The sequence below is a fragment of the Alligator mississippiensis genome, chromosome 1 (genome assembly GCF_030867095.1).
Source record: "Alligator mississippiensis isolate rAllMis1 chromosome 1, rAllMis1, whole genome shotgun sequence".
Classification (NCBI taxonomy): Eukaryota; Metazoa; Chordata; order Crocodylia; family Alligatoridae; genus Alligator; species Alligator mississippiensis.
In genome coordinates this window covers 447,512,332-447,539,123 of record NC_081824.1, presented here as the reverse complement: position 1 = coordinate 447,539,123, position 26,792 = coordinate 447,512,332, and the positions used below count along the sequence as shown (strand labels likewise).

The following is a 26,792-nucleotide window of genomic DNA, read 5'->3' as shown; positions in this document are numbered from 1 at the left end:
TCCCTGTTGCTTACCATCTGGGTCCAGTTTCAGCTGCAGCTCTGGCCCCACTCCAACCCAGGACACAAAGCACATGATCGTTTTGGCCCCTACCTGGCCACACAGCAGTGGTTGCGGTGGTGGCCATCTGGCATTAGCTCTGGAGCCAGAGCTGGGGCCAAAGTGACCAAGTACTCCATGCCCCAGGTTGGAGTGGGGCTGGAGCCAGGGCTGGAGGATAAGTGATAAGGGGCGTGGCAGGGGCAGGTGAGGGGGGCAGAGGTGGCGGTGGTGTTGGGCAGACCCTGGGTTTGTCTGATCCAGGACAAACTCGACATCTGTTTATAGCCTGATACAAATTTGGTTAACTTAATACTTAATTTTAAAGTTATTATTGGTTTATTACATAATTGATGTTCTCTTTGACCAAAGTTTATCTGATGTCACTTTCTGTTATGTGATGCATTTAGAAATCTGTGTTGCTCCACAGGGTTTTGAAAAAGTTGTCCCTGTATCAAGTTGGACAGAACTTCTACAGTCCTTCAGAACCAGTGGTAATTCCCCAACACAGGTAAGTTTTTATTTTGTTTTCTCCCTGCTGAACTTGGTGCTTTTGACAATGCTTTATGGTCTTCATCTTCTCATATCTCTATACCACATTTGGCCATTTTGTTACACATGGTTGTGCTCATTTATTGTACTTTATGAGGTCTTCCATTGTACATGATTTCTGAACCATACATATAAACAGAACACCCAGCACCATATGCAAGTCTGGACTTTATGATTGTGTTTTAGATAACCTTAATTAATAATATAGATTCTTGAAGGACCTAGGGCGCTAACTATATTCCTTGCATATTTGTGCATTTTTGTCTCCCTTGAACTTTTCTACATGTCAAGAATTATCCTTTTGTATGTGTCATGTTCCCCCCAACCCCTCCAACATAGGCATGTGCACACAAGCACGTGCACACTTATTCACACTTATTCCATATTGTGGAGGTATAGTGTACTTTACCATGGCTATAGGTATGTGTGGATGTAAGATAAAACAGTATAATTCCCAGTTATACATGTGTCACCCCCCCCCAATCTGGCCTACAAGTTCTAGAGGCACCTGCAATTGCCATTTTGAGCATGACTAGGATTCTTGTGACCCAAGCAGCTAGGTGCCTAGCTTCTGCCCAGCCCTGTTAGATCCCAACCTATACAGGGTAGCACCTGTCATCAGAATAGGCATACTTGGAGTATGCCTAACACATGTCAGCAAGAACAGACGCCTCACAAGGTGCAGTGGCACCTGCTTTATTTTAATACACTGCTGGTGATGAACTTTTATGAACCAGCCTAGTGGTACCTGGGTGGAGTGTTTAACTCATAATCTCTGGACCAAGTAGATCTCCAGAGTTGGTGGGTGGAAGGAATACTTCCCTAGGTCAGGTTAGCAAGCACCATGTCATGCATGCATGCTCCTCTCTGAGCATATTTTAATATAGCTAATTTCTTGGTCCTGCGGTGGGTTCTTTGCCTTCTCTGCTTTTTTACTTGTGGTACCTTTTTTACTTGTAAGGCCTTTTAGAGAATGCTGAGTGGCTGCAGTGTGTGGGAAGGACAAAGAGGTGTGCACAGACAAAAGGCATTGGACTTGATAGCTGAGGTGGCCCCTTCTAGTCCTGTGTGTTTGTGGGTACAGAATATTGGCTCAGAAAATGAGGGGTGTTCTGGGCCCAGCCTGAGGGGGTTCAAAGCTGTATCTTTTACCTGCTCCAGCAACAAGGTTATAGGCTTTGTTGGGATGAGGTGCGCTGTACCTACCCTCTTGAAACTGGCCTACTGGGCAGAAACAGAATTAAAGATTTATAGGATCCCAGATATCGCACATAAGAGAGTGCATGAATTTAACATAATGGTTAGGCTGTTTGCTGTGTGTCCTGTCTGTTCCCCTTGTAGTGCATGTGTTTAATATTAAAAAAGTATTGGATAAAGAAATCATAAGTAATCCTGAGGACTTCAGCTGATGGAAAAAGGCAAATAAGAGACATGACTGATAACAGGTTTATTGTTATTTTCAGAAAGTAGCACACATCCTCACATCTGTTTTAGCAGCATTGGATTTTACAGTATTAACAAATCCACTTGTTTTGCTCATCAATGAAAGAAAGGTCTTCCACTGTTTAATAACCTGAGTAGCAATAATACTTACAAAACTAAGTACAAAACTTAACTGGAAAGTGACACCACATTGTTGGTTCTGAATGAACATTGTGCTTGACAAAATAGCATTGGAAAATATTTTTCTTTGTATTCCCTAAGGCTGACTCTCTGGCCAGGATTTGCCATTTCCATTTCACAGTTTGAGAGCAGAGTAATGTTAAGTGCTGATGTGAGCCATAAAGTGCTTTGCAATGACACTGTTTTGGAGTTCATGACTGACCTGTATACAAGGTGTGACAGAGCACGCTTCACCGAAACATGTGAAAAGGAGCTAATTGGGCTCATTGTCTTGACCAGGTAAAGATGTTGCCTTTTACTTTGCTGTGATGTGGATTCATGCATTTTGTCACCTAGAACTTTTTAAGCCTGGTGGCTTTAGAGCAGGGGTAGGCAGCATTTTTTGGCCTGAGTGCCGAAAAAACCACAATGTCTACCTTGGAGTGCCGGCATGCCAGAAAAAAAAATAGAGGGGGAGTGGTACATGGCAGGACGCACTGCATATTAGTATATTTAATAATCATAAACGTTGCCTTTGTTGTTCTGTATTCCTTTTTTTTGAGCATGTTGCAATGAGAGAGAAAAAAAGAAACAAATAAAAAGAGAAAGAACCAGACACGTGCACAGCAGAGAACCACATGCACAAACATAGAGAACAAAAACGCACCCAGACCACACACATGCACACAAACATCTGCAACCAGACACGTGTGTGCACACAGAGGCAGACAAACACAGAACCAGATGCTGGGCTTGGAGCGGGTTGGAGTTAGGCAGGCTCAGCTGCTGCCAGCCACGAAGCCCGGGATGCTTCCCAGCAGGCAGCTTGCTGGCTGCAAGCCCTGCTGCAAGCAGACCGGGCTCCATGATTGCCAGCAGCTACCCAGAACCTGGGCCAGTTGCAGCCAGGAGCCTGCAAACATCTGCTCTGGACTTCAGCATCAGCTCCATACCAGCGGGTGCATGTGCGCCTCAGAGCAGATGGTGGGGATAGGGCCTGAGGCAGCACAGCCCTTCTGCTATCCACTCTGAGGTGCATATGCAGTCACTGCCAGCATGGAGCTGTGAAGCCTGGCGCAGCTGTTGGCAGCCTGCTTGCTGCAGCTGCCCAGAGCCCAGGCTGGCTACAAACAGCTGCACCAAGCTCCAGAGCCCAGTCATCAGCTCTGTGCCAGCAGTGCCTCAGGCCCCCCCACTGTCTGCTCCGAGGCGCACGTGCACCTGCCGGCATGGAGCTAATGCCGGAGCAGATGTTTGCAGCCTCCTGTCTGCAACCGGCCCAGGCTTTGGGTAGCTGCTGCCAACCACGGAGCTCGGTCTGCTTCCAGCTGGGCTTGCAGACACCCAGCTGCCTGCTGGGAGCAGCCCAGGCTTCATGGCTGGTAGCAGCTGCCTAGAGCCCAGGCTAGCGGTGGTGTGCTGAGCAAAATGGCCTTGCGTGCAGTGCTTGGCACACATGCCGGGGGGGTGCTGGCCCCTGCTCTAGAGCATTTATTCTTAATTAAAAAGAAAGGGGCCATGTTACCAAAGGGCATAGTGTTTTGTTACCAGTCACAAACTAAGCATACACGTGCCAGGAGGTGGGTAGATAGTAAATAACAGAGGTTTATAGGAAAAAAATGTCAGGAGCATGAGACCTTTCCTATATGTTGAGACATGTCATGGTAAACACCAAGCAGAAGTGTTGTATTGGCTACCTCTTAAAAGACTAGGTGGGGGAGAGCTGCTGCTACATGTGGACATACTGCCTCTCTGCAGGAGATTATTGGAAAAGGAAGCACATCCAGAACAAGCTCCTCTGGAAAGTGAGGCTAAAAGGAGTTGTTCTCCCCTAGCCTTTCTTACCTTTCAGGGGCTATTGAGGTTTTCTCCCTGCTCACTGTGAGCTTACTGGCTCCAGAAAAATTAGGTTAACTGTTATTTACCTGTGTAAACATTTGGGCCCTGGGGATTAGGGCAGGAACCCTCCTTTCCCTTCTCCCCACACAAAAAGCTTAATCTGGATGCACGTGGGGCATTGATTTATTTGATTAAAGCTGTGCGCACCACACAGGAACTTTTTTTTTTCTTTTTTTTTTTTTTTTAGTTTTCAGGTATGAGGGTTTGGCTTACTGTCCCAACACCACTTTGAAGGGAGAGGGAGGACACTGTTTAGTCTGTTTTCACTTCCATTCGCAGAACCTCTTCTTCCTGGCCAGGAAGAGGAGGTGAAATAAGAGAGATGCACTGTCCTTTTGAACATGGTTGTTTCAGAATTTGGGTACTGATCCTACAGGCTTGTACATGTAGTTGGTTTTGTGGATTTTAAGCAATCACAGTGGCATCAATTCATACATAGAAGCAAGGTTTGTTAGATGATGTATTTTATTAACACAACTGTATAGTTGGGTGAGATGTTAGACATGCTTTGGGGTGAAAAAAATGTCCTTCCTCAGGTCTGAGAGAAACAGGTAACAAAACAATGCCTTTTGTTTAACTCCGTTATGGAACTAAAAAATAGTTGCTTAAAGAAGTAGAAAAGAGTAATAAATCTGTGGCAAAAGAAAAGTTATCAGAAGTAACAAAAACACTCTGACCCAAGTAGATTGCTTAAGACTAGCACGTGTATAAGTCTTCGCTGATTTGGTAATTTCATTTTTTTAAACTCACAGTTTGTTGTCAGTAAAGTGATTACCACGATAGTAAAGTAAATATGTGCTTATTTGTACATCTCATTGTTAAGTTTATATGCATATTGTGAAGTTATTGGCAGTTGTATTTTATAAGACTTATCTTTGTGAGCAGTTTATGTTCTGTGTTTGAATAAAGACATAAGATTTATATTCTGGGAAAATATGGAAGGTAACATCACACAAAGCAGCTAAGCAATAGCCTACTGATGAAATTCAGTATTTCATTCTAAACTTGTTTTTGTTTGTTTTTTTTAACCAAATGGGCAAGTTTCTATGGTATTCCTAGGGCTAGAATTGTTTGTGCCACATGTAAGCAAGAACATATAGTTCCTTCTCAAGTTTGCATTTTTTCCAGGTATAACAACAAAACCTACCGTATTGATGATATCAATTGGTCTGTGAAGCCAACTGACACTTTTCCAAAACGAGATGGCACTGACATCTCTTATGTTGATTATTATAAACAGGTGAGTAATGTAAGCCATTACCAAATAATAATAATAATCATAAAACAAAGAAAATTCTATATTACTGGTTTCTGAATGCACAGCTGCTATCAGCATGAGTGGATTTTCTTATGTTAAGAACGAATGTGCATGAAGGGATCTTAAATAGAAAAAAGGAAATATTGCTAGTTCCATGATGTATATTAGCATTACAGTATTAATATTTAAGATTACTTTTATAGATTTTTGGTAACTTTTTGCTATGTTCCAGTTTTGAGTAATGTTATTAGAAGCGCAGGATAAAAACCTAGGGCTGGAATCCCAGATATACCAGACCCCACTATGTGTCCTTTCCTGAATGATCAGGTCACTCTTCTATAACCAGGTCACTAAAAGCTTAGATGCAGGAGTCAAAGTAGATATAATCTACTTGGACTTTAAGAAGGCCTTCGACATAGTATTCCATCCTAGTCTCATAAACAAATTGAACAGCTGTGCCATAGATGATTACATAGTCATGTGGGTGGCAAATTGGCTTAAGGGTCATACCCAGAGAGTGGTGGTGGATGGGTTGGTATTGACCTGGAAAGATGTGGGCACTATGTTCATCAGCGACCTGGATGAGGGCATGGAAAGCACTCTGTCCAAATTTGCAGATGACACGAAACTATGGGGCAAAGTAAACACACTGATGGGAAGAAACCGAATCCAGGCAGACCTGGATAGGTTAGAGAAGTGGGCAGAGAACAACGGGATGCAGTTCAGCAAGGACCAGTGCAAGGTGCTGCACCTAGGGAGAGGGAATCATCAACACCTATAGGCTGGGGGATGACCTTCTCAGCAGCACAGCGGCGGAAAGAGATCTTGGAGTCATTGTCAACTCCAAGATGAATGTGAGTCATCAACGTGACAAAGCAATTAGCAGAGCTAACTGCACTTTGTCATGCATTAGTAGGTGCATCACGAATAGGTCCAGGGAGGTGATGCTTCCCCTCTAGGCGGTACTGGTCAGGCTGCAGCTAGAGTACTGCATCCAGTTCTGAGTGCCGCAATTCAAAACAGATGTGGACAACCTTGAGAGGGTCCAGTAGAGGGCCACTTGTATGGTTAGAGGCCTGCAGGGAAGGCCCGATGAGGAAAGGCTGAGGTACCTGGCCATTTTCAGCCTCCGCAAGAGAAGGCTGAGGGGGGATCTTCATAGATTTCATAGACACTAGGGCTAGAAGGGACCCCGGAAGATCATTTGAGTCCAGGCCCCTGCCCCAGGGGCAGGAAGTCAGCTGGGGTCATAGGATCCCAGCAAGATAAACATCCAAATGTCTCCTGAAGATGTTCAAAGTGGGTGTTTGAACTGCCTCCAGTGGCAGTCTATTTCAAACCTTGGGGGCTCGGACAGTAAAGAAGTTCTTCCTTATGTCCAGCCTGAAATGGTCCTGGAGGAGTTTGTGACCATTTGACCTTGTCATCCCTTGGGGCGCTCTGGTGAACAGATGTTCCCCTCAGATCCTGGTGAACACCCCTGATAATTTTGTAGGTCGCCACCAGATCACCCCTGAGCCTGCGCTTTTCCAGGCTGAAGAGTCCCGTGGCTCTCAGCCTCTCTTCATAAGGTCTGTTTTCCTGACCTCTGATCATGCATATGGCTCTCCTCTGGACTCTCTCAAGCTTCTCCACATCCCTTTTGAATTGTGGAGCCCAAAACTGGATGCAGTACTCCAGCTGCGGCCTCACGAAGGCTGAGTACAACGGGAGAACGATGTCCCGGGATTTGCTTGAGAAGATCTTGTGGCAGTATACAAATTCACCTGGTGGGGGCAGCAGGGAATAGGAGATGCTCTGTTTACCAGGGCACCCCTTGGAATAACCAGGAACAATGGCCACAAGCTGATAGAGTAGATTTAGGTTGGACATCAGGAGGAACTTCTTCACAGTAAGCGTTGCCAGAATCTGGAATGGGCTTCCAAGGGCGGTGGTGCTCTCCCCTACTTTGGGGATCTTCAAGAAGATACTGGACAAGCACCTGGCTGGGGTCACATGATCCGAGCACTTTTTCCTGGCACAGGCAGGGGGTCAAGCTCGATGATACATTGAGGTCCCTTCCGGCCCTAGCATCTATGAATCTTGGGGGAGCCTTAGGCACCTTTTGAAATGTGGAACCATATCCAGGCTCTGCTAAGCTATGCTGAGCTGGCTATGACTCCTAGGGTATAATTGCTGGCCACGGATAATTGGAAAAATATAATTTTAGGCCCAGTATGCTCTCTGCTCTTGGAAAGCCAGGAATTGCTGGTGTAGAAAAGTCTGCCAGCTCTATCACAGAGGAATCTGTCCGTATGAAAGAAGTCCCTGTTTGGTTAGGGAAGGCAGCCTTCCATTCCCTTTGTACCACAGGAGGGACGTTATTTTATATAATTTTTGTTGACAAAGTGAATGGGGTTTTATTGTACAGCTCCAAATACAGGCTTTGGAATTGCTTGCAATTTGTGAGCCGATTTGACTAGTTATTGGAACACACTACAGTTGCTCCTGATTATCTTGTTCTCTTCCTGTTCCATTCACAGCAGTATGAAGTTGTCCTGAGTGATCTAAATCAGCCAATGCTTGTTAGCCGGTTGAAAAATAAACAGAAAGACAGCATTGAGCCTCGTATCGTCCACCTGATCCCTGAGCTGTGCTATCTAACAGGTAAACAGCATGTAATTTATAAATCATATACAATCCAACAGCCAACTGAAGTTATCTGACAGCAAGAGCGGACAAGGAGAGCATTTAATGAGCAAAATGCCAGCATATTAAGCTGACTCAGTATAAAGCAGTGTGCACATGTTTGTATAAAGGTATGCATTTAAATGATAATGGCATCACTCTAGTAATGGATTTATTTCTAGCTTACAAAAGGTAGGTCTGTAAATTATGCACTTCACTCTGTCATTTAATTAGTTGCTTTTCTTTGATAGTGTCATTGAAAAATATAAAACTGTTTTGTGTAATACTAAATGCTTTCCAATTTAATAAATCTTCCATCCCACTTTGCCATATGATCTGCATGAGGAAAAAAAAAAGGCATTTAAATTAGGATGGAAACCAGATGCTGTGTGAAGAGTGCTGCAGTAGGCGATAGAACAGTAATTCAGAGTCTCTTGTCTTTTCCATTATACCCTGGATACTTGATCTGTTTGGAAACTAGAAAAAAAAATATACTGGAGGGTGGCAGAAGTGCAAAAAAAGTCACCCAAGAAAATAATAGGATGAACGGTTCACAGTTTGTACTGTGTATAGAGATTTACGCCTGGGTAAAGTGAGTTTAAAACGTTAGGGTAGCAATCTGTAAAATATTAGTAGCCTTCTGTTTGGTAGCTACTGATGAACACTTTGTCCAAGCGTGACTGACTTGACAAGATAGTTGCCAGTTTTTACAACTGTTCAGTTCCCTTGAGTTAAGTTGTGTTGCACCAGTAAAAATGGGTAAAAGGCCACAAGATAGATTTGTTTTTACTGAGTGAGCAGCTGCCTGGTTCTCTTCATTGGCCCTTGCACAACAGTGTAATGCCATTGCTATAGCCAGAGTTGTCTTCTGTTGAGGACTGGCTGCATTCTGGAGTGAGCTGGTCTTTTGGAAAGTTGTCCCGAAGTTATTTTTCTTTTAAAGAAAATGTGTTTAGAAGAGAATATAAGGTCCCTTGCTTCTGGAAGAGCTTAGAGGGCTCTGTCACTGATCTCGGAGCATGAGACAGAAGAATTCCCTTCAGCGGTCAAGGTTATTTTAGCCTATGTGGTATCTGTGAGTTGCAGTGAGACCCCTCAGAGCTAACAGGTTGGGATGGAAGGAAACCAAGCTATCTTCTAGTGTCAGATTAATTGAGCGAGGGGAAGGACATGAGCAGCTAAGAGCAGAGTTTCCATGGGACTTTTGTCCAGGTTATTGAGTATCTTTGGGTCTCTCATGATTTTTAAGAATGTGGGGTTGGGGTTGTTTAATTCTTGAGTTCTCTGTTCCATGTGTGTGGCTTTGATCTACTGTTTGGTCTTGATCTAGGGAGTTTACGAAAAATTCGTACTTGGGAAGTAGGGCTTGTCTTGACCCAAAACATCTGTTAATGAACCACTGAACTACAAGCAGTGGTATTTCTGTGAGAGCTTGAGGGAATTTGTGATCTTTATTGGATAAATGTTGTTTAACAGGGATGAGAGTCATCAGTTAGTGACATAACCTGGACACTAGGGCTGAGTGAACCGTTGGTAGCTGATTCAATTCGAAGGAGATTTGGCCCAATTTGGCGGCCAAATCTCCGAATCCGAATCAAAACGGGAGACCAGTTGAAAGTGCCGGATCAAATTGGAAGCCTCCAAAACAATTCAGAAATGATTCGGCCCAATTCAGCGATTCAACCATAGGCTAAACAGGCAGCAATCCTCGAGGACGCTGGACTCAGCTGCCTCCAGCTGGTAAGTCTGTTGTGGTGGGTGGGGGAGGGAGGGAAGGGGTGTCAGGGGGCAGATCAACACCCCCACAGCAAGGGAGGGATTGGGGTGGGGGCTGGGACAAACTGCCCAGCTGGGGAAGGGGGACACAAGACTCAGGGAGGGGAGCTCCTGCCACTGCCTGCTGCCAGTCTGGGAGGGCACGGGAGTGGGCGTGTGCCCCAAGATCTGCGCGGGCCGGGCCGGGCCGGGCCGCACTCTGGAAGGCTAGCTCCAGCCACCTGCCACCGGGCTGCGCTCTGTGGGCGGGTGGAGCCAGGGCTGTAGCCCCAGCCGCAGCCCAGAGCACAGCCCTGACTCTGCCCATCCTGCAGAGTGCAGTGGAGCAGGGGCTATGGGGGGGCTGCAGCCACCCTAAAATGTCCCATAGCCCCTGCCACCAGGCCAGGCCTGATCCAGGTGCACACACCCTCCCCCATACCCTGCTGCTGCTCACCCAGCTGGGGCGAAGCCACGGCTTGCCTGGGAGGCATGGGTAAGCTGGGTGAGTGGCAGGAGGGCATAGCCCCTGCTCTGAGCACATTCCACTGCCTGTCCAGAGTGTGGCCCGCCCTGCACAGATCCAGAGGCACACGCTCACTCCCATGCCCTCTGAGAACAACAGCGCATGGTGGCAGGAGCCCCCCTCCCTGAATCCCGCGTCCAGGGGGTGGGAGTGGTGAATCAGGGTGACTGCCCCAGGCCCCGCGGACGGTCCCATACAGGCCCTGCAGCAGTCACCATGCGCTGCCGCTGCCAAGCCCCACCGGCTCTGCTGCTGCTGTGCACTGCTGGCTCCAGCTACTCCTCTGGCTGCTTGCCACCTCTTTCCCCTTCCTCCCCCTCAACCCCACTCCACTGGCTCCAGCTGCCCTCCAGCCCTGCACACCCCTATGGACGACTCTGCCCATGCCCCCCAGCCCAAATCTCTCCCTCGCTGTGGGGGTGTTGATCTCCCCCTCCACATCCCTTCCCTCCCCCCTCCACCTGCCACAACAGACTTACCAGCTAGAGGCAGCCAGCAGTGTCCAGTGTGGTGCGGACTGCTGCCTGTTTAGTCTATGGCCGAATCTTTGAAATGGTGCCAAATCTTCGGATCTAATTCGTCTGAATTGAATCGGGATGGTGATTCGAATCACTGTCCCTCCAAATTGACTGAATCCAAAGCGAATACTTGCCGCTTCGCACAGTCCTACTGACCACTACAAGAAAGAGATAAGATTTTGAGATCAGTTGGAGAGACTCCTTTTGCTTTCGTCTGCATTTATACTGGTGGCAGTTTACCAGGCACCTTTCCACAGATCCTGGATAACTTGGGGAACCGGCAAAGAAGATGGAGAGGAGTATGCAAATTAACCTCTTGGAAATCCTTACCATCACCGAGAGAGAGAAAAGAAAGGAGGCAAAACATGCTGGAGGTGAACATCTAGTTAAGTAGTATGAAGGGGGAAGGTCTTGGTTTTGTTAAAGTCTGGAGCACCTGCATGTTGTTCTGAAGGTGTCTGGCTACTAGCTGAGTACCCGTATCCTCAGTGACTTTAAATAAATCATAATGGAGAAAGGCGGTAGCTGATGGATCATGGTACAAATACCCCAATATGTAAAACAGCCCCCAAAGGTATCTCTAAGAGGGTGGTCTGGCCCTATAAGAGGGAGCAGGCAGCACTGTTGAAGTCCAGCTGTGAGCATTTAGGATAGTGAGGGACTATCCCACTAGTAGCTTAAAATCCCAGAGAAGAGAGCAGGGGCCATAAAAATGAGTGAAGGAGCAGTTTGCAGGTGGGAGGTGTACTGAGACTCAATTAATTTGCTGCCACAAAGGGACCCCACGACTGTGCTGGGCCAGAGCCAAAGGGCCCTTCCTGCTGCCTGCACAAGGCTAACTGGGGACAGAGGGAAAGTTTTATGGCTGACCATTTTGTGAAACGTCAGAAACATGGAACATTTCCAGCTCTGGATACTTAGATTTTATTTGCTGTTTTGTTTGCTTGGTGCAAGGACTATATTTTTGTATTTAAAAGACTGGTTGAAGAGCTCCTTAGGGAACAAAGGCAGCCTGCAAGGCAGCGGGCTCACCAACCTGCATGCAGTATCACAGATAGCATGCATCCAAGCAAATAGGGCGTGTAAGGGAGACATTTTTAATGGTGTACAGTATATGCAAATGCTAGTGATAAATAAAAGGACTTGAAGATGCTCTGAGAAAGAACTATGTTGTTAATATTAATGAAAGTTGGTGGAAGTGGGTCATTTAATTAGAAAAACGTCTGTCCGTAAGTACTGAGATTTTTTTTTTATTAGTGATTGACACAAAATAGGCCTGGACTATGGTTTTGTTTTTTCAGTATAGTCATACGTTACTTTGCCTCCATTGTGCTTCTCTGTCATTTCAGAAAGAGAAACCTTAGATCAGTACAGCAACTTCTCTCTTAATATAGGTCTTTGGAATTTTTATGAGGGTTTTGTGCCTTTTACTTTGACCATTTTTGTCAGCATTTAACAATTATTTTCCCTTTTACTACACAGCTTCTTTAATTGCTTATGGATGTAGTTGTATGTACATGCCGCAGTGGAGAGGGGGCGTAGGCTTATAATTTAGATACTTAATAATCAAGAGAAACTTCTTGTTTCCCTTGCAGGAAACGGACCTCTTATTTTAGTCTACTCACAAACTATTATACACTTAAAACAACATTTTATAGAGCATGCAGAGCCAGCACTCAAAATTGCTGTGAAAAAATCATGAAACAAACAGTATAAATCTTTTTGCTAAAGAAACACCTGATTATGTTGCATATGAGGTAGTGATTAGAAATAAGCATTTCCTTGCTTCTCTGTTGTTCCTTTATAGTGTGCCTGTCTACTGTGACTTAATCTAAACCTGGGATGAATCCAGTGAATACAAATTTATCAGAGCATATTTTGGCTCCTTGTCAGTATTGGACAAGATTGGAATATAATTCCTACCCAATGTAAAATTCATAAATAGGCAGCCACAGGAAATATGTTATAAACAGTTATGCTTCTTGGATTGATATTTATTTTTGAAGCAAATCAAAAACTTTGGATCACCTGGATCATTTTGATTCAATTACACCAGATTAAGCTAAGGGGACTCTGCTGCAGAGAATCTAAAATTGAGAAGGAGCCACACTAAGATGCTAGCCAGTGCTGTGACGATCTGGCGTACTGAGAGAAGTGTGATTGCTTGTATACATTAAGGGTACATAAATTGATGCCAGTAAGGGTGTCTGTGGCACACTGTGAAAACACTCATGGGGGCACAATACCTGACATAATTTTAATGTAAATCTGAAGGAGGAAAAGGTTCCTATTTCAGTAATCTGTGATTTAGGCATTGTGTGGTAGAAGGAAATCTAATGGCTATTATCAACCTAGACACTTCAGAGGGGTTTTTGGCAATGGCTTTAAGATGTGGCAGAAGAAAGGCCAGTGTTTTTCCAAGACTGGTAGCGGATGTCACCATTTAGTTCCCCAACAGCCAAGAGATTCACAGACAACAATACTCTACACCTGAGTTTAAATTCCTCATCTTTCTTTTGTATTCAGTGCCCACAGACTTCCAATAAGTTAGTCTGGAGGTCATGCCCAGGACTAGGCAAATTGCACCATGGCATGCTGGGTTTTGTCTATCAAAGGAAAGGATTGGCCTTCATTATTTTACGGGGAATTTCTTTTGTTTGTATGCATTTTGTGTGTGCAATTACAGGTGTAGCTACTGCTTCTGACTGAATTGCATGCCTAGTTCATAGCAGAATCTAAGTATTTTTGTCAACTTTCCTTTCCTCATCCCAGCCCACTCATTTATCTTATTCTACTCTTATAGCCTTTAAATTAGAAGGGTTTGGGTGATAGGAGTTGTCATTTCCTATTCATTTATACAGTGCCTTGCATAAAGGAGTCCAACCAGGATGCAGCTTCTACCTATCTATTAGGGCTGTGCAAAATTTTACCGACTGTTTCAATTCGACACTGTTTTGACTCATTTTGAGCTCAAAACAGCGAAATCAAATTGAAATTAAGGGCTTTGAAACAGCCTCGACACAAAATGAGGCTAGTCGAAACGTTTCAAAAGTTTTGAAACGTTTTGAGTTTTGAAGCCAGCAGCAAGGTGGTGAGAGACAGGGGAGAACCAGTGCTGCGCTTCCAGCAGCAGCTGGGAGAGCAGCCCTGGGTCTCCCCGTTTCCCTCTGTCAGGCTGCAGGAAGCCAATAACAGTGCAGGGGAAGGGAACTGAGCCTGGGCTCAGTTCCTCCCCCTCGGCGCTGCGATGGGGTGGGGGCAGGGAGTCAGCCCAGCTAACTCTCTGGCCCTGCCTGATTGCAGCACCGGGGATGGGGTGTCAGCCCAGCTGGGCTGACTTCCTGCCCCCGACCCCATCAAGCAAAATCTCGAAACACTGTCGAAACAGCCTCACTGTTTCGACAAAGCAAAACAGAACAGCTGTTTCGAATCAAAATGAAATTGGAAACAGAACACTGTTCCGTGGAAACCTCGAAACTGAAGACGAAATGGAACAGTTGTTTCGCACAACCCTGCTATCCATCCATCCATCCATCCATCCATCCATCCATCCATCCATCCATCACATTTAGACACCAGGATGATCATAACTACTCGAGATCAGTGCCTTTTCTGGAATATGTTTGTTTAAGAAGTTGTGGAAAGACGTTGTCATTGATTCCCCAGGGAAGCATTTGCTTGGGACCCACGGCTTCATACAGTTTCTTTGAGTATTACTTGAAGTCAACTCAGGCGTTACTTCTAGAGTAGGTGAGCCCTTGACTCCTTGGACTTTGAGATACGGCTTTGTGGTCTCTGACCTCCCCAGGGAGCTACCTTCTAGCTTAGCTCCTAGAGAGTCTGCAGCAAAGCAGATTGCTTCATAAAACAAAACCAACTTCTATTGGTCAACAGCAGTACATCAAGCAGAGTTCTTTGGTCACAAGGTCTAGGCCTACTCCGAGAGAGTCCCTGTCAGGTAAATATTGCCTCCCTCTTTCCCCACACTATTCTGTCTCAAGACCTTACTCTCCTTGTCTTGCATGTTTTTCTCTCTCCTTTTCAAGACAGTCTCTTGGCACTGAATCTTTGAAGTCCCTTTTTTGGCATGAAAAGCAGTCTCAAGGTGTTGGGGCTAAAATCTACTTGGGCTATGGTGTGTCAGCATATGTAAATTGGTCTGTTCTTTTGGCCTACTCCCCCTTAGCGGAGCACTTCAGTAGATCCTCACAAAACTCTTTTAACCTATACTTTTTCTATGTGCAAGCTATTCAGGAAAACTGAGGCATGCAACATTATTATTATAAACACATTTAACCCCCCCAAAATACCGTATGTGGTACTATAATCTATCACAGACATTCTGTTTTTTATACTTTGCCTTCACTTTCATTGGTAGGTTTGACCAGTCGGGCAAGAGCTGACTATCGACTGATGAAGGATTTGGTTCAGGAAACTCACCTGAATCCTGAGCGTAGGCAGCAGAGGTTGTCAAGACTCACTGACAACATTCAGAGGTAATATCATGTAAAAACTAAAGTTAATATAAAAATAAACCCTCAACAGCTACCTTCCTGCCTCTAGGATGGAAATCAGACTTCTGCCTGAGCTCCTAAGTAAAATGAGTGTTGGGATGATGTGATCCGCTGACAATTCATGGTCTTTTATGCCTTACTAGACTGTCAGGCACCATCTCATTCTATACAAATGCAGAAGAGGAAGAAAAGATTATTGAAAACCTGAGCACTCCAAAAAAAGAAAATCCTGCAAAACATTCTGGTCCAATTTGCACAAGATATAAAACCAGGAGCAGTTGCAATTACTTAGGGTGACATGATTAAAATTCAAAGGGATCATGAAAAAGTGCAGAACTGGGCAATAGGCAACAAAATGCAAATCAACAAAGATGATGGTAAGGTTCCACACACGGGTATTTGACTCTCTTTCCTGAAGTACTTAATGGGAGATAACTGAACAGACTTGGATCTTCTGAGGGTTATGGTGGATCACAAAGGCAATAGGAATTATCCCTGTGTTTGTGTCAGAAATGCAAATTTGGATTGCATTGACAGAAGCATTGTATGCAAAACTTAGCAGGTCATAATACAATTTTACTCAGTGTTGGTTAGTTTGGAGTATTAGTTCATTTAGCTAGTGTAATTCTGAGCACCATATTTTAAGAAGGATGTTGAGAAACTGGAGAGGATCCAGAGGTGAGTGATAAAGATGAACAAAGGGTCACCATATGAGAAGCTGTAGAAAGTAGGTGTATTTAGTGTGAAGATGAGTTTAAGGGGGAACACATTAGCTGTTTTTTAATATTTGAAATGTTGCTATAAGGAAGAGTGACAAAAATGATTGTCCTTTGCCACAGAGGCCAGGACAAGAGGGAGTAGGTTTAAACAACAGCAAAAACAGAATTAGTTGGAAAAACTTCCCATCAGAACAGCGGAGTAATGGGGCAAGCTGCCCGGAGAGGTTGTGACATCTCCCTCACTGGATGTTTTTACAAATTTGTATCCAAACTCTTTTTATGGAGTGGAAGCATATCCTTTCTGTGCGTGTTTTGGGGAGGGGGGGTGAGAGGGAATGGGTTTAGTTAGATGATCCCTGTTTTCTAACTCTAACCCTTCAGTTCTGTGGTTCATGAATCATACAGTAGCCTGGTTTCAAGCTTACAGAGAACGATTTTGAGACGCAACTAAAATACAGGTTATTCTTTTCTCTGCCATAGTCATAGCACATTGGAAGTGTGCCAGGGACAATCATTTGTAAATTAGGGCCCATGACATAGTTGTTTTTTTTATTTTTGAGGGATTTTTACCCCCTACATACTGTAAAGGGACCAAAAACAAGAGAATGCATCATTAAGAGTCTTCTGCAGAAGTTTGCTTAATAGCTGAGCAGCTATAACAGCCATAAACTTTTAGTAGCATATTAGCTCAGTTTATAGCACTGCCAGTTTTTCAGTTGAAGGCTCAGTATTGCAGCTATGGAAGTCAATGGGTGAGTTGACACTGATTACCATTAATGAGCATCATAGAAACTATCATATTCAGATCAGTATGTGGGGGTGTTGTGAGTAACTTAAGCACTGTTTAACTATTTTTCTTTTAAATTGATAAATGTGTGTGCGTGTACATGTGAGTTTGTGTGTATGTATGTGTATATATACATATGAGATGCATGCATACACATGTATGCATCTCGTATATATATATGGGATACATATAGGTAGAATATGTATAGGTTTTCATATATTATATTAGAATTATGTATGTATGTCTGTATAGATCTCCTATTTGGAAATGGAAGGGGGTGAAAGAATGATAATGCTATTTACATCGCTGAATAGTTTCCCCATGCAGCTGTGCTAAGCTTTCGGATGGATTGATGAAAGCAGTATACCTCATCTCTCATGCTTTATTGCTAATGACAAAGCATACAGAAATTTATGTGGGTATTGTAAAACTTCTGCTTTATTATAAGACAAGATTCCATAATATCTAACATTTTTCATACAGTAGAAATTATTTTTAATCATTTTTATTCTTAAATGTCTCTACTGGACTCAATACTTAGGTCTATATTTTGCCAATGTTGATTAGTATTGACAAGAGGGGAAATAAGCATAAGAGCAGCAGTGAAGCTATGTGTCAGAGTGAAAATGTATTGAGAAGAAAAGCATAAGAGTTGTGTAGCTGAGGACAAGAATAGGGGAGCTTTATGGCTATGAGAGAAATCAGGGGTTAAGAAGAGACAAAAACAGGCTTTGGGCTTGAAACCATCTTACCGTATTTAAGATGAACACCACTTTCAAATCAGTGTTGGATCCTTAACAATTGTACGCACCATGCACACATGTAAGTCGCACCATGACTTACAATATGACTAGACCCCTAGATGGAGTAATAGTACCATAATTCTTGTTTGTGGCTTTATTTACAGTGCACTAGCTGGTGAAGACTAGTTGACTTACAATGTTTTGTGACTTTAACATTACTGAATACTCTAGATAACTATTCTAACCAGCTGTTACTTTTTCTTGTCTGAGAAATTAAAATAGATTAAAAAATACATTGTCTGACATTCTAAGTTTGCTGTAGACCATAGATCAAGGGTAGGCAATTATTTTGCTTGGCGGGCCGCTTAAGTTTTGATGAGCTGTTGAGGGCTCTACACACACAGTCTTTCAAAAGATATCATTTAAAAAAATTATAGAAAAAAAAAAATCATGTACTAAAAAGCAGCTACTATAACACATTTTAATTTTATTTAAAAAAATATTTTTTGTCCTTATTTATGTTTTTTGAGTAGTGTATATAGAGGCAATTGTATAATAGATCAAAACAAAGTCTTACTTTTGTATTCAGATTTCCCTCGATTTACATGGGTTCTGTATATGCAAATTCACTCTTATGCGATTACCCTTTTTCTACCCCAAAATGCCTTATATGCGAGGTAAATTCACTCTTATGCCATTGGAGCTCCACTTGTCCCCACTCACCCCAGCCCCTGGGCTGCGCCCTGCCATGGTGCAGGCAGGTGGTGTTGGCTGCTCCCGGGTCTGCTGCAGCAGCTGGGATGAGTGGGGAGAAGTGGAGCCCTGGGAGGTTTGGAGCACAGTGCAGCCCAGCGGCTGTAGGCAGCTGGCGTTGGCTGCTCCTATGACTGCTGCAGCAGGGGCTGGGGTGAGCAGGGAGAAGCGGAAGCTCTGGGCTGCAGCAGGCAGCAAGGCAGTGAGTGGGTGCGGGGTGTGAGGCAGGGGGGGTGCAGCTCTTGCTGCTATGTGCCCCCTGGGAGGGCTGCGGGCTGGAGGGCTGCGTCGGGCTCTTCCCAGGGGGCACGGGCTCCTGGATCTGTGCATTGGATGACAGCAGGCTACCACTGCAGGCTGGGGCTGGCGGTGGCACTGGGTTCTCCCTGGCACTCAGCCCCCCAGGAAGAGCCTGGCGCAGCCCCACGGCCCTTCCATTGGATGTGTAGCAGCAAGAGCTGTGTCCCTGCACCCACTCACAGTTTCCACTACTTTGCTGCCTGCTGCAGACGGGCTGCACCGCACCCTTCTCCCCCTGCCCCTTCCCTAGTCCCAGCCTCACTCACTCCCTCCCTTGCAGCCATGGATAGGTATACCTGTTGGTTACATAATAAAGTGGGTTTGCTTTATGTAAATTCAGTTTATGCGCCGTTCTCCAGGAACAAATGTACCACATAAATTGAGGGAAACCTGTATTGGGGGGGAGGGGGGGGGAAATGTAGGCATGCAGTGGTGTGTGTGTGTGTGCGTGTGTGTGTGTGTGTGTGTGTGTGTGTGTGTCCGTCCCAGCCCATGACTGCCCCTTTGGTGCTTTGCATGGGGCCAAACCCTGCCTGCTTCCAACTAGAGCAGCCCACACTGTGTTCCCACCTGCACCTGCCCTGCACCTACCAATGGCCCCGGGTAACGTGGGGCCTCTGCAAGACACGCTTGGAAATCTGGTTGCTGCACCAGATGACAAGGCTAACCTATTTAACAATTTCTTTGCCTCCATTTTCCTGAGCAGGGGCCAGATCAGCCCATCTGCCAAGACCCCCTCAGGCCCCAGGGCAGGCGCACCCAGGCCTAGGGTCAGTGAGAACCTAGTCAGGGAACTTCTGGAGGGACTGGACATATTTAAATCAGCTGGTCCTGACGATCTCCACCCCAGAGTGCTGAGGGAATTAGCAGAGGTCATTGCGGGACCCCGGCACGGCTTTACAAGCACTCATGGTGCTCTGGTGTGCTGCCAGAGGACTGGAAAAAGGCCAACATGGTTCCCATTTTCAAAGAAGGGAGGAAGGAGGACCCAGGAAACTATAGGCCAGTCAGTCTTACCTCAATCCTGGGGAAGCTTTTTGAGAGAATTATCCTGGCGCATGTCTGTGAGGGGCCAGCAGGGGAGGTTATGCTCAGGGGCAACCAACATGGGTTCATTAGAGGCAGGTCCTGTCAGACCAACCTGATGGCCTTCTATGACCAGGTCACAAAATCCTTAGACGCAGGTGTCACGGTGGACATAGTCTTTCTGGACTTCAGGAAGGCCTTTGACACTGTCTCCCACCCCATTCTCATTAAAAAAACTAGTAGACTGTGGCATCAGCACCTACACAGTCAAATGGGTCGCTAAGTGGCTGGAGGGCCGCACCCAGATTGTGGTGGTGGATGGGTCATTTTTGACCTGGAGGGATGTGGGCAGTGGGGTCCCCCAGGGCTCGATCCCTAGACCCACACTGTTCAACATCTTCATCAGTGACTTGGATGAGGGGGTAAAAAGCACCCTGTTCAAATTTGCTGACGACACTAAGATGTGGGGGGATGTGAGCATGCTAGAAGGGAGGAGCAGGCTGCAATTGGACCTAGACAGGTTACAGGGGTGGGCAGATGAGAACAGGATGGGTTTCAACACTGACAAGTGCAAGGTGCTGCACTTGGGGAGGAAGAACCAGCAGCATACCTACAGGATGGGGAACTCCCTTCCTGTCAGTGCAGAGGCAGAAAAGGATCTTGGAGTCATTATTGATGCCAAAATGAACATGGGCCAACAGTGTGGGGACACGGTCAGGAAAGCCAACCGCATCTTGTCATGCATCCACAGATGCATCTCAAGCAGATCCAAGGAGGTGATCCTCCTCCTCTGTGCGACACTGGTCAGGCCGCAGTTGGAGTACTGCGTCCAGTTCTGGGCGCCGCACTTCAGGAGGGATGTGGACAGCATTGAGAGGGTCCACATGATCAGGGGTCAGCAGGGCAGGCCCTACGAGGAGAGGCTACAGGACCTGAACCTGTTCAGCCTCCACAAGAGAAGGCTGTGCGGGGAGCTAGTGGCCATTTACAAACTAGTCAGGGGGGACCAGCAGGCATTGGGGGAGTCCCTGTTCCCCCAAGCACTATCAGGAGTGACTACAAATAATGGTCACAAGCTGGCAGAGGGTAGATTCAGGCTAGATATCAGGAGGCGCTACTTCACTGTCAGGGTGGCTAGGACCTGGAACCAACTTCCAAGCGAAGTGGTGCTGGCTTCTACCTTGGGGGTCTTTAAGAGGAGGTTAGACAAACACCTTGCTGGGGTCGTTTGACCCCAGTACTTTTTCCTGCCATAGCAGGGGTCGGACTTGATGATCTGTTCAGGTCCCTTCCAACCCTACCAACTATGAAATGGCCCCAGCCAGTGTGCACAGTTCCCAATGGGGTGCCTTTGCTGGTGCTGCAGCCACCCAGGTGCTGGTTGGCTCCCTCCACTTCCAGTGGTTCCTCCTGCCCCTGTTGAGCCACTCCAGGCCGGGGGGAAACTGCAGCCAGGCGGCTCCTGCCCCAGTATGCAGGGCTCCTGCTCCAGCTCCTGGCCATCTTCCACCCGCTCAGCCCCCACAGGCGACTGCTCATTGCATTGGATGGGCAGAATGGGTGGAAGGCGGCTGGGAGCTAGAGCTGGCACTGGTGCTGGAGCCTCGCATGCTGGGGAAGGAGCTACCTGGCTACAGCTTCCTACTGGCCCAGTACAGAGCAGCAGGAAGAAGAGAAGGAACCACTGGAGCAGCCCTGCTGGGAGAAGGAGCAGCCTCACTGGGAAGCTGTATGGACTGGCTGGGGCTGGTGTTGTCAGTGACCATGGGGCAGGTGCACAAGGGAGCACAGCATGGTGTGAGATGCCCCTGGTGGGAATGGATGGGGCTCAGCCCCATGCGGAGTGCTGTGGGGACAGCTGTGGGCTAGAGTCAATCAATTGGGCTGCCTTTGGTCCACGGGCCATACTTTGTCCATCACTGCCATAGATTGTAGTTTAGGAAGGGGCCATGTACTTCAACTCCTGCACAGCAGAAGGTATTGCATCTGAACCAGCCAAAACGGATGCTACCCTTTTTAAGAAAACCTCCCATAAAAAGATGCTACAGTGTCCCTAGGCAGTTTGTACTACATGTATTTTTATTAATGTGTTCCTGTTTTCCTAGGCAGACAAGGTTTTTTGGGTAGATGTGATATTGCTTATTAGACACAATTGGAAAAATTGTTCTTTACAAGCCTTTGGTTACAAACGCCCTTCTTCAGGCACGAGGAGTGTCTGTTGGTATTTGTGTGTTCTCCTGTGTGAAATAGAAGGAAACATGCAAAAATGCAGGTATGTGAAAATGCAAATGCATGACAGTGAGGCTATGACTCAAAAAATAAAAATCAGTGCCTATGAGAGGGAGGACTGATCATAGTATCATAGTGCTTAGGGTCAGAAGGGACCTAAACAGATCACCAGGTTCAACCCCCTTCCCCAGGCAGGAACGGGTGCCGGGGTCATATCACCCCAGCCAAATATCTGTCCAGCCTCCTCTTGAAGACCCCTAAGGTAGGAGAGAGTACCACTTCACTTGGGAGCCCATTCCAGAGCCTGGCAGCCCTAACTGTATAGTAATGTCTCCTGATGTGCAGCCTGAACCTTCTCTCTAACAATTTGTGGCTATTATTCCTAGTAACCCCGGGTGGTGCACAGGGGAAACCAGAGCCTCCCCCAATTCCTACTGGTCCCCCCTGGTGAGTTTGTAAATGGCCACCAGGTCCCCTCTCAGCCTTCTCTTGTGGAGGCTGAATAGGTTCAGGCCCTTGAGCCTCTCTTCATAGGGCCTGCCCCACTGCCCCATGACCGTGCGAGTGGCCCTCCTCTGGACCCTGTCAATGCTAGCCGCATCCCTCTTGAAGTGTGGCGCCCAGAATGCTGTCTGATGATAAATGCTATCTGTGTTCCAATTTCTTTACCCCTCTGGCTGCATTCTCATAGTCTCTTCCAAGATGCTGAGGGTTATATCAGGCAGTATCATTAGTGCCAACATGGATGAACAGGAAAGGGACATTGTCAGAGGAGCTGATGAGTCTCAACAACCTCTCTACAAAATGTCCTGAATTTCAGCTATGGGCAAGCAGCACACCATATTTTCTCATATAACACATGCACCTTGTTTTTTTGAAAGGCAGAATGTATAGAAAAACAGTTTTCCACTGTCATACCAGAGAGCTGACTGAATGTAGTACCATGCTTGACCTCAGCAAACATGTCTGTTCAGGCAAATTCTGTTGTGGAGACAGGGCAGTAAAAATAGGATGCAAGCAACTCTTAGCCAAATCAAGGGCACTCACCACAACTCACAACCCATCTAGTCCATGAGTTTGCAGAACTGCTTATACTACAGAAGAGCCACGTTTTAAGGCATGACTTGATGGTAGTGGCTTTATAGACTGCATCTGGGATCCTTTCACTGTTAAGGAGGGGCAGCCACTGCAACCCTTTTCACTGGTAAGGAGGGGCAACCCTTTTCACAGCCACTGCCAAATGGGCAACAGCTCTTGGCTGCTCAGCCAAAAGCTGTTGCCAGTTCAACACCAACACTGAAAGGATGAACACTGGACTCCACCTTTGCTGCTTGCTGGCCCAGAGAACAGTAGTAGCCATTACAGGTCAGCATCTTCATGCTTCTGTTCTTCTATGCTTCTATTACAGTGAAGAAAATTAGCTTCCCCACTATTTGAGGGCTGATTTTTGGGAAAATAGTACATGTGGCGTGCAAGTATTGTATTTACCCAAATCCAAGATGACCCTGAATTTAAAATAACTAACTTCTACACATGGAAAATGTATACATTGTTATAATTTTTCATGTATAGAATCTAATTATTGGAGAATTGTCTTAAATACATCCCCATTGCCAGTGCAGTGGGGAAAGCAATGATAGAGGGAGGCAGTGGGGAGGGCAGGCAACTTGCCTCTTGCCACCTGTCCCCCCCCCCCCCCCCCATATCCCTTCCTTGTGTTTTCCCCCATCTCTGCACCTTCACACTTTGGCTCTTCCCCTACCTGCCTTTCCCTATTTCCCCCACACCTCCTCCCATGCTGGAGCCAGCAGCTTTGGGTCCCCTTCCCTTTTTCCCCCTGTCTTCTCTCCACTGCTTACCCTTGCTCCAGCACTGGCAGGCTCAATCCCTGATCCAGCCTGGGGCATGGAGCATGGCCTAGATGTGCACCAGCAGTGCAAAGCCACCACGTTTGCTACAGGACTGGGTTGAGGCTGTGCTCCATGATCTAAGCTGGAGCAAGTGTGGAGCCTGTTGGCACTGAAGCAAAGGTAAGCAGGTGGTAGGAGGAGGAGTGCAGGGGAACAGAGGCTGTGGCATAGGGGTGGGAGAAGAGAGGAAGGGGGATAGAAGAGGAGACAAGGCAGGGGAGCGGGGGCATGAGGCTCCAGGGGGAAGAGACATGGGGTGCAGAGGTGGTTGGGGGCAGGCAGCAACTGCAGTTCCAGCTCCTACCTGGGGCTGGGGCCAGAGATGGCCACAGCAGCTGGATTAGGGGGTTTTCCCCTGTGTTGAATTGGGGGAAGCGGAGGGAACTAATCTTGGAATTGAATAAATACAGTAAACATAGTAGGTCTCAGTAGTCAGGTCAAGCCAACCATTAGGTACTTTTTTTTTAAATAGTTCTCAAGCATGCCCCCTTCCCCCAGTTCTTTTCTTGGGTATGGTGGTCATGACCTTCTTATTCCTGGGGAATATGTGACTCCTTCGAACTGATGCCATCCTCTGCTGTTACCCAAGATGCTGTCTGCAGTACCAGTGCTGAGATCCAGAAAGCAATTATTCATCCCTTTGTGTATGGGGTGTTTTGTGATTCACTTTCTGGGGGTTAGAAATTCTCTTATTCTCCAGCCAACTTTAGTGCTTTCTCTCCTTGTATCTGGGGCAAAATCTTTTGGCTTGTGGATGTCTGCTTTTCTGATGCTATGAAACACAGGTTGTTGTACCTCCAGACACTGGACATTTTCCTCCAGTATGGCCACTGGCTTGTATTTAGCACACCAGCACGTGCAGGAAGGCTGCTCCGACATGCTGTAAATTGAGTCTGTCAGAGCAGACTCAATTAATCAAGTCTGCTGGAGTGCAGAAATTAATATGCTCCAGCATCATGAGTATCAGTGTCCAGTGCTGAAAAATGGCAGCGGGACACTTTGAACTAAATCTTGTTGGACAAGCTTTTAGTTCAAAGCACCACCCTGCCGTTTTTTCAGCACAGGGACACTGATACACATGATGCTCGGGTGCTTTTAATTAATGTGGCTTGCTAATTAAAGCACCTCCTGCAGCGCCCTCAAGCACATCTGGAAATACCCCAGAAGTCTTCTTAGTATTCAGGGAGGAGTACAAAGAGCATATACCCTGTGGGTTCCAACAACTGATTTCTTCTTGGCCAGACTCGCCTCTCTGTGCACCCTCAAGAAGTGGAAGCTATTTCCGTACTCCCATTTTTAAAAAATAAAATAAGTCTTTCCTGGGTCCCTTTTCAGGGGAATACATAGGCAGTCTCCTTCCTTGCTGTTTGCTGCTTATTCTGTTCACAAGTGGCTGTCTTGATTTTTAATGTAAGTCACCTGTACCTGATGTTTTTGGCAAGCTATGACCCCCAGTCACCATAGAACAGAGAACGTAATGGACTTATCAGGGTGTCGGACCTGATGATCTGTTTAGGACCCTTCTGACCCTAAGTACTATGATACTATGAATAACTGCTGCTTTTGTGGGATTTTTTTGTGTGTGTGGTGCTTCTTGTTTGTTTGCTTGATGCTATGAGCAAGAATTAAAAACAAACACAATCTTTGTGCAGAAACAGTGACGCTCGTTTAGTACTGGAGACCTGGGGGCTGCAGCTCGGGTGCCAAATTTCCCTGACTGGCCGCATTGTCCCAACTGAAAAAATCCTGATGCAGGGGGAGATGGTGAGTACCAAACCTTGAATTCCACTCGAAATTCCATACTCAAATCTCATCACTCGAGGTCTGTCTGTTTGCCATTGGGTAAGCACCAGCAGATCAAAGGCTGGGGAACTTCAGGGAAAAAGTTTACCCCTAGAAAGCTTAGCTTTTTCCAGCCACATCCTGCCTAAAGACTTGGGTACCTATAGCCTGCCTTCATTTTAGAACTACAAGGGTTGGCTCAACAGCCTAGGATTGAGTGTACAGAAATGGGTACTCATTATTTTACCATTTGTAGCTGGACGTTTTCTGTAAGCCTTTATGCACTCTGTCTTCTTGGGTATAGAAAATTCCTTTTTTCATAAGTCGTTTAACCATCGTTGATCTGCTCAGTCACCGTTAACACCTTTGACATGAGGGCACTGAGCCAGCTCTGAGGCATCTTTTTGTAAAATAGTACATTTTAAAAAACAGCTTTTAGTCAAATAATGTCAGGTGCAGGATGCATCTCCCACTGAAAACACTTGCATCTTTATATAGTGGTGAACCCAAAGCCGGTTTGGTCAGGCTGTCAAGCTGGCAGTCTCCCAGGGACTTTGGGTTGGAGGGAAGATGCCTCCCAGGCAATAGGTGGAATCAGCTCAGCTGTAGAAATCATTTAATATGATGCCTTAAGATCAAATCCCAAAATTGGAGGTTCCCTGAAAGGGAAAACCTTGAAATTTCATACATCTACTGACCTTCCTACAGAAACAAGCTTTCTTCTCCTGTCCTGGTCCAGGCTCCCCCGTTATTACTACAGACTTGTCAGTTTTCCCTGCTTGGTCCTAGGACAAAATTTGTTTCTAATTCTGTTTCAATTAAAAATTCTTGTTGGGGGTTTTACCTGGTTGTTTTTATAGTTTTCTTTTGTTCTGGGTAATAATGATTATGTAAAAAAAAGTGTAAGAAAGTTTGTATGAATATTTATGAAATATATTGTACGAATGTCACCCACTTACTCTTTGTTCCAGGCATATGTGTCATCAGGTCTACTGTTTATGATGTTTGTTACAGAAGGTGCCCCCTGCAGGTGGGGTGAATTTCCCATTTGCCTGCAGGCTCATCCCAGATCCCAGCTTGCAACTTTTCACACTCAGATTTGGTTATTATTTCCAGGTTGGGTCTGTGAAGCAAGGTCAATATATACTCAAGCTAATAAAATTTTCCCAGTACAAGGAAATGAGGAGTTTGATTTCACGCTTTGATTAAACCC

The 26,792-nt window shown here is 45.9% G+C and overlaps 1 protein-coding gene across 3 annotated transcripts in view; it reads left to right on the top strand.

The window, feature by feature from the left end:
• Nucleotides 1–26,792, top strand: part of PIWIL4 (piwi like RNA-mediated gene silencing 4) — a 55,927-nt gene that overhangs the window by 8,944 nt on the left and 20,191 nt on the right. For all 3 annotated transcript variants that reach the window (XM_019483635.2, XM_019483637.2, XM_019483636.2), the window contains exons 6-11: nt 470–550; nt 2,296–2,493; nt 5,221–5,332; nt 7,873–7,996; nt 15,195–15,312; nt 25,450–25,561. In XM_019483635.2, the coding sequence (XP_019339180.1) occupies nt 470–550; nt 2,296–2,493; nt 5,221–5,332; nt 7,873–7,996; nt 15,195–15,312; nt 25,450–25,561 (745 nt within the window). The remainder of the gene's footprint in view (nt 1–469; nt 551–2,295; nt 2,494–5,220; nt 5,333–7,872; nt 7,997–15,194; nt 15,313–25,449; nt 25,562–26,792) is intronic.